This window comes from Lygodium microphyllum, chromosome 11 (genome assembly GCF_053477565.2).
Source record: "Lygodium microphyllum isolate KBCC chromosome 11, Lygodium_microphyllum_v1.1.10, whole genome shotgun sequence".
NCBI lineage: Eukaryota > Viridiplantae > Streptophyta > Polypodiopsida > Schizaeales > Lygodiaceae > Lygodium > Lygodium microphyllum.
In genome coordinates, this window is record NC_141145.1 from 144,144,075 (window position 1) to 144,152,837 (window position 8,763).

The 8,763-nt window shown below is 39.5% G+C and overlaps 1 protein-coding gene across 1 annotated transcript; it reads right to left on the minus strand.

Annotated features, from left to right (window-relative positions):
* Positions 1-960: 960 nt before the first annotated feature.
* Positions 961-5,513, minus strand: LOC148029468 (putative pectinesterase 14). The gene is made up of 5 exons (XM_087688293.1): positions 4,914-5,513; positions 4,383-4,554; positions 3,269-3,475; positions 2,720-2,976; positions 961-1,444 (listed from the first exon to the last, which is right to left on the minus strand). Exons 1-5 carry the CDS (start codon positions 5,285-5,287, stop codon positions 1,225-1,227), a joined length of 1,230 nt encoding a protein of 409 aa, XP_087544419.1. The 5' UTR covers positions 5,288-5,513; the 3' UTR covers positions 961-1,224.
* Between the last annotated feature and the right edge of the window lie 3,250 nt (positions 5,514-8,763).

Genomic DNA, 8,763 nt, shown 5'->3' on the forward strand with positions numbered 1-8,763 from the left:
AATGGCTAACACGTATGATCTCCTTGAGGTCTTCATAGATGATCTATGTAAGGATGGCTCACTTGATTTGCCTAATCCATACGAGGCAACAACTTACAATAAGACAACACATCATAAAAAGGAAAACCCTATGATATCTATGGGAAAGAAAAACTCCATGATGTCAATGGAGATTAATATTCTAGATTTTCTCACTGCTTTTGACATTCTTGTATGTTACATTCACGCCCCCCCCCCCCCCCAAAAAAAAAAGCAAAGCATATGTGTCTCTAAATATCACATTTGAGAAAATTTCCCTCCTAAGTCTTGGTCTATATAACTAGGTATGAATCATTGGAACGTATTTATAATCTCCTTCCAATTTATGGAAGAAGATTAGGGCTTTTCGACAACATATGGACAACCTTTGAAGCTATGTAAGGATATGAGGAACCTCTTGGTATTACATAACATAGCACATGGAAAGGTGGTTTCAACCTATAAAAAAGAAGGCCAAAATGCAAATATTCAATCATGTTTTTTTTTTTGGTCCTACCATGGGTTGATTAAGATTAGTGCTTAGATGCATGGTTTTCTTTATATAAATTATGGCAATATTGTCTTAGTTTACTAAGCCTTTAAAAGTGCCCTTCCTTACAATAAGCATGTGCTTACATGGCAATATTTAGTTGGTTGTGATATAGCCTCTAACATCTGTTTTTACTACTGACACTTCTAGATGTTTTGCATTCTCCCTTTGTGGGTTGTTGCTTGTCTTTTTTTTTGGGGACATTTGACTAAATAGTTAATATAGAACGATTGAGAGTGTTACCTTTAAATGTGATGCTCTTACATGTAAATGTCTTACTCATCTTCTTATTCACCTCCTTTTTCATTCAATACTTTCTACTAATTTGCTTTTATTTGCATTAAATTTTTACATTAGTACCTTGAAAGGATCATAGGCCATGTTCCCATTATATTTCTATGCTCTTTATTCCCCCCTCTCTAGCTATGCCAAAACCTAAGCCAATTAATGGCCATGGCCAATCTTCAGCTACTGTTTTGAATTGTGAATGTTCCCAAAAACTTGAATTCCATAATCCTTCACATTTTTTAGTAGAAGATGACTTCCAATTACTCACTACTACCAAAAGTTTTCACTTTATCAAAAATCTCGTACAAAATAAAGGATTTTGATTAAAGGACCGATGGAAATTTGAAAATGAAGCAGGCCACCGATCGTCAAAGGACTTGAGCTTCATTAGATAAGCTTGATTTCAAAGTGTTAAAACTGGCCCAAGGGGATATTGCACTATCATTTACAAGCCAATCCATCCCATCAATGTACTTAATATCCAACAATGAGGTTGCCTGGGTGTCATTCAAGATGGTGGTGTAGTTTACTCGATCTGATGTATTCGACCCTGGTCCATAGCATAAATACTCCCCAAAAAACACTGTCCTGATCCAACACACATAAACTTCAAGGTGTTAGTTTCTCAAAAAGCAACTACGTATCATATAAGACTATTTCATACTACAAAGAAACGTTAGCATGCGCTATGACAATTTATATTAAGAAATTACTTATAACACCTCCGTTGGATACACTTTTGAGGCAATTTCTACAAGCGGGCGGTCTCTAGTATATCAGATACTCATGTTCTTATAATTTATCTAGTTGTTGCAGAAAAATCTATATACAAGCATCCCCTTTGTATCTATAGGTCACAATGAGTCAAACAATATCTATCCAAGGATATCGGTGAACTGATAGCATGGGTTGCACCAGAAGTTTTTGACATTTTCCCATGTCTGAATAAGAGGTGTGGTTAGGGGTGCAGGACCGGCAGTCCCCCTACCCCCAATTGTACCTAGCTAGGTATGGGTCCCTCCCGCCCAAAAGCTCGTGTTGTCATAATCCACTCTGTGAGGATTATAATGAGAATTTGTTTAAAACTTTTTGTGTTGGGTGTTGGCATATGTTATGTGCAGCTATACCACCCTAACAAACCCCATTCTCCTATCGAAACATTAAACCGACTTTGCCAACAGATGCTGTACACACATTATACTCTTCAATCTGCTATGAATCCTATGATCTCCATCACAACAGACAGAGTAGCAATCCCATAATTCTGATCTCCATCACAACAGACAGAGTAGCAATCCCATAATTCTGATCTCCATCACTACAAACCCGAGTTCCTGCTACCAGAAAGAAAAGGCCATCTGGAAATAGTCAGACCATAACATATCTTCAGAGGATAGTACTTCTATGAAAAAGTGTAGATGCTATAGTCTATGCCCTTAAAAAATCTGCATCATCGATCATAGCCTTCAAACGATGTCCCAGTATCTCACCTAACCATAGAAATGTCTCCAGTGAAAAGATGAAATGGCTTCATAGCATCAGTAAAGAACTAACTGAGAAGATTGAGTGTGTGCAGTTTTTTGATACTGGAGGTTAGCAAGAGTGGGCTACGAGAGTGTGTTCACGGAGAAACAAAAGCTTCGACTGATATCATAATGTCTGATTTGGATGATGATAGCTTGCCAAACCACCAAGTGAGTAAGCACGTAAACCTGGTTATGTCCCTAAAATCCCTGATTTGAGAGGAAGCAGGAAGCCTGAGGGAAATCATTAAAAGTAGCTGGGAACATATATTCAACGGCACATCGTGGAGCTTCGGTGCTTAATAAACAGTCGGAAATCAAAGGTTTAGAAGTTACTCACTGGTCTCTGGTGGGATCGTTCCAGTCATTCCATCCTTGGGGAAAAATAATGTCAGACATGTAAGTGTAGGAGAACACTGCAAAGGCATAAGGGCCCCAAGCTCTTCCCAGAAGCACGTTTCCTGTTCCGGTTATGGAGCAGTTTACAAAAGAAAATCCGGTTTTCTCTGACGCGCTTTGCCGGCCATGAGCAGTGATAGCCCCTGTGACTCTATTCTTGTACACTGTGGACATGGCAATAGAATGTATCTCGCAATTCTGTAGTACAACAGTAACATTTAACATTTACAATGTATTCTGAGAATAGATCTATGCTTTGTATCCAGATTCAATCTGACACTGGATCAGCTAGAACTCTTGTACTACAGTTTTGACTGTAAGATGTCGCATAATGAGACGTTTCACTACGTATTATAACCCTTTTCAGCTGAATCAAGCAGTTCACCACAAGAAAATTACAAGTTTGTCTACATGCAACTTAGTTTCAGCAAAATGTTCTGCAAGTAAAAGATGGAGAATGATTAGAGCTTCAAGGGCCCTAGGTACGTACCTCATAAAGAGAACGTGCATGGCCAAAAATAAAGTCTATGGATCCTTCAATGTAGCACTCCGTGAAATAATGTCTGCCAGCATCATCATACAAAGTGTCTTGAGCTCCAAACATCCCACATGCATAGAAAGCAGCCACATCAGCCGACACACGTAATGCAACTGCTTGGGCTCCTACTGCACCAGGAAACGGAGGAGGAGCAGTATTCTGCACAAAAACATGACCTTAAACATGATAATCCAAGGTTGGAACAACCGTATGTTCAAAATTCAAAGCCACGCCGATTTGTGGGTCTGGATTAAGAGCTGCAACAAAGTAGGAAAGAAACACCACTTGCATTTCAAACGAGGCGAGGCAAGGCGAGAAAAAGAAGATACGACACACACACACATACACAGATAAGATGCCTAATACACAGATAAGATGCCTAATACAAATCACATCACATACCCAACCAAATCAAGCCACATCCGAGAGGCCCAACCAAATCAAGCCACATCCGAGAGGCAAATATGCTATACACAGAACAACCGTATGTTCAAAATTCAAAGCCACGCCGATTTGTGGGTCTGGATTAAGAGCTGCAACAAAGTAGGAAAGAAACACCACTTGCATTTCAAACGAGGCGAGGCAAGGCGAGAAAAAGAAGATACGACACACACACACATACACAGATAAGATGCCTAATACAAATCACATCACATACCCAACCAAATCAAGCCACATCCGAGAGGCCCAACCAAATCAAGCCACATCCGAGAGGCAAATATGCTATACACAGATGAGATGCCTAATACAAATCACATCACATACCCAACCAAATCAAGCCACATCCGAGAGGCCCAACCAAATCAAGCCACATCCGAGAGGCAAATATGCTATACACAGATGAGATGCCTAATACAAATCACATCACATACCCAACCAAATCAAGCCACATCCGAGAGGCAAATATGCTACAGTAGATAAGGACCTTAAAAGATGCCCAAAAGGTTACATGCCCAATGCAGGAAAATATCATAGCACATGCCACAACCCAAGACGCGAAAATAAACTTCTAACGAGAAGGCTGGCTTGAAGTTAATAGTTTCACATCCTGAGTCATGCGACTCACCACAAAGCTTATGTTTCGGGCTATAAAATTTGAAGCTTCAATAGCCATAGTAGCACTTGCTCTGGTACCATGAGTCGATCGTGCTGTGTCATTCCAAACAATGCCGGTTATATCGTATCCTTCCCCCTGCATCCGAATGCATGTCTTGGTAATGGGGATTCTCACTTTCTCTCTGTACTGGCATTAACAGTTGCTCAGAGTCCAATGGGGCATCAACAGATAATAATTAACCAATAATTCTTTATTATGGCTTGAATGCTCGCATATGCAATGAATCACCCATTTCAAACAACTAACTTGACTTCTTTTTTAATGCACTCAACTCACAGATTATGCTGCTGCATTAGGAATCTCTCAATCAGTAGCTGGAAATGTGATCAATAAAGTAGCACGTATGCATTTTGCAATCCTCTACTGAATTTGCACTTTGCAATAATCCAGGTAGAATTTGGGATTTAGACTCTAGAGGGCAATTTAATCTGGTTGTTTTCTCACCAAAACCCTTGATGCTTGCCTATAGAATGCACTTACATGTACATTCCTGCCAGGATGTACAACGTGATCCTATTGGCATTGTTATCGGGGACAGCATCTACTGCTGCTTGTACAGAGGTGAAGTTCCCGAAGAAGCCAAATCGGTCCACCACATACACAATGCTGCTATTCTCATTGCAGCTCAGTGAGGTGAGGTGTGTCAGGTAGAACTCATCTTGCAGTGATGTGGGCAGCATAGACATGGCCTGCTCATCATGTGTGGATTTTACAGCTTGTGATGGAGAAAAGCTGCTGATCGTGGAGCCTGCCTTGACAGGCTGCAGGCGATTGGGGCACACAAGGACGAGCTGGAAGAGGAACGCCAGCAGAGAGTGAGGAACAATGGTGGATGGCGGGTGGAGGCGACCCATGAGGGTGTTGGAATGGGATGAGGAAGAGACGGAAGAGACAGAAAGAGAGCACACAAAGAGACAGATCAGTAGAGGGATTATAGGAGGGCATTGTAATTCATGAACTTCGAGCCAAAGTCTAATCGATGAGATTTGCTAGTGAATGGTGGTGGGATCTTGACATGCTTGAGAAGGAAGGGGACAGACATCATTCGGGCTCCTCCATAAAAAACTGTAGCTGTGATGTGAGGTAATGTTGAGAATGGTGTGATGATGGTGACTTTGATATCTCTTATCTTACTGAAACCAACCGAGGACATTTAGATTGCATGACAAAAATCGGAAAAGAACAAAGTACAACTTTTAAAAGTTTTCCTTTGTTGATGAAAGGTCAAGTGAGAAAAGGAAAGCCACATCTCCTGCAAGGTTTCCTTTGTTGATGAAAGGTCAAGTGAGAAAAGGAAAGCCATATCTCCTCAAAGGCCCTTTTGTCCTCTCCCAAAGCAAGGACTACCTTAATTCCCAAAAGCAATTGCTACTTTTTTCTTCTCTTCACAAATAAGAAAAAGCAAACTTTACTCAAAGTCTACCTCTTAACTCAAGAAAATTAGAAGTAATTTTCAAAACCATGTCACATTATCATTCTAAGAGCACATGGGCCAATGGGCAATGCTAACAAACTAACCTCCCAAAAGTGAAAGAGAAATAATTTGTAAGTCTATCCTCTTTCCTTGAACATATATTGTTGCTTCAAGCAACTTTGAAGTGTTCATGAGAACATGTTTGAGGCCCAATACACAAAGCTTCAACTCTAAAGCTCACAAGTTTTCTTCTACAATGGCATTTGAGGATGACTTGCTGGGTATAAATGACTATGTGCCTAGCCTAATTGATTCCCCTTGGCCTTGCATATACTAAATGGCTCATGTGCAACTTGCAAATTGATCCTCTGTGCCTTTTCCCTCAATTTTTGATGTTTTTTTACATTAAAGACCTCTCTATTCCGTTTCCAAGCTCTATATTTCCAAGCATGCAACCTTGACCTACATTTTTCTTACTTTTAACTAGCAAGCAAAGCCCAATAATCGTACCTTGCTTGTTTCACTTTGTGAGCATGTTCACTAAAAAAGATAGACTATGCATAAGTGTGTGTGTGTGTGTGTGTGTGTGTGTGTGTGTGTGTGTGTGTTACAAATCCCATCAAAAAATTGAACTATACATATTTAAGAAAAATTATGAACGAAATGTATTCATTGTCAATTTTCTAAACATTGATTTTTCTCTAACACAAAGATGTTTTCATGTAATGAAGCTTTGACTATGTTATAACAAGGACATATGCTTCATATGCGATCTTGGGCAGCTACAAACAACTTCACTTGGTATCGCAAGGCTAGGAACTATACCTGCATCCATGTAAAAGAAAAAGGTTAGAACCTAGACTTCTAATACGTATTGCAGGTGTTACTGTCCCTAGCCACTTGTTAGCAATGTCAACGATAGCAAGTGGTAGCTAATTCTAGCAAATCCTAGATCCTAAAATAAACTTAAAGTATACATAACATCAAGGGACCAAGGTCAACACTTAGGCCCTTACTAAGTTAATATCATTCCATCAAGGGACTAAGGACAATAGTTAGGCCCTTACTGAGTCAATATCATTCCATCCTTATTGAAACCATATTAGTAAACTAGTGAGTAAACTAGTGAGCAAACTAAATATCCTAACCAAGTAGCATGTCAAATAATTTATTTTAGGTATATCAGTCAAGCTATACAAACAAAGCACCAAATCATTTTTATTATATTTTCTTTTACATGTTTTACTAATGTGTATGCTATCAAGTGAAAGAAACTTAGCTAGAGTCCCCAGCCTACAACAACTAGTATACTGAGATATCTGTCTAGCAAGGACATTTTAATGACCCTAAACAACTTTGGACAATGAAGTAAGACTTGTATCATTGCCAACCTTATCAAGCAATGCATTCCTACATTAACAAAACACTAGTTGCTAGAACAATTGGTGGGATATCACCTTACTTACTCCATATCAAGGTTAAGCCAGTCAGACTACCAAACCTAGTCAAACCAGTCAAGCTAAGCAAGAGGAGCAATAGTCAAACCAATCAACCTGTTCACTAGGCCAATAGTATTTTTAAGTGGAAATATATAACTCAATATCCTATCAGATTGATTACGTTAAACAACTTTAGTAAGCATACCAAAAAAAAGGGAAGTATCCAGAATAAGACATGTTTTCTACTGCTACATGCTGCTACTAATTACAAGATATTATACGGTAGTTTGCATGATCTGCCCTCACTATCCCTACCAAGTTTTGTATAAGTTTATAGGTCATATCAATTTCAATATTAGTTGTTGAATAATCCAATCATCACTGTCATATAGTCCAACCATTTGAGCTCTCAAGTTGAGTAAAGGCACTAGAACTAGTCAACTTGACCAAAAGTAGTCAACTTGTCCAAAAATAGCATCAATGCTCTACATTTTGTAGACATAAGCCTACTTTGTTGTCAATTCTATGCTCCTAGGAAGTCATTTATGCTATCATTTGAGAAATTTGGAGTTTCTTATACTCCATTAGCTTAGTGAGTTGAAACTCTTGTTAATAATGACATATGTAGTTAGTGGCTCTTTAAACTAAAGGAGGAATTCCTTGTCAATATTGTGCCTACAAGGAGTAGTATATATACAACCAAAACATAGTGTTTTGATATTCAATGAGATAAATATGCAACCAATAATCACCTAGAAGATTAGAGGTCAATTGTATGTCCCATTCAAACCATAGACACACCTTTTAACGTGTCCACCGCCTGTTGTCTTTAGGACACATCTTAGCAGTCCATTGGAAAGGATGTCTAGAAAGCTCCGTCCGGCACTCCCGTGGAATGTTATGGGGTTTGCGATCTAGAACTTTCCGCGTCTGCCACGTAGCGGAAGTATTCTGCCCGTTCCCACTTAGGACCGACCTGAATCAGGGTTTTTCCTATTGGTCATTTCCTAAATGGCAACTAGCGTCGAACCCGAGCGAACTACTTTACGCAGAAATGCCCAATTCGAAGGGATTTATGTTGCACTTGGTTCAAGGAGAATGGGAAACGAGAGGCATGCAAGACTCAACCTCTCTACCGTAAGGCATAGTCCCATTCTGTTCCCCTAAAACAGCGTAAAACAGGATTATTATAACTTAGATTCTAGGTCAACGCCCCTGTTGTTCGCATACTTTGAAACGATCTCCTCGCTATCCATCATGATTGAGAAAAGTTCCCGGCCAACCAGGACCACCCATCCGTAAGACGGACCCATGGCCACATCCATCGCACTTTCCTCAGGTTGTTTTAGTTATCTAATTACCTACCACATTTAGTTGGACATGCATCAAACAGCTTCCTTAATTAATCTTGTTATGCACTAATTTCTTCACGTAAACATAGCACTTGACATATAAAAACAATGTCAAACAAGTTCCT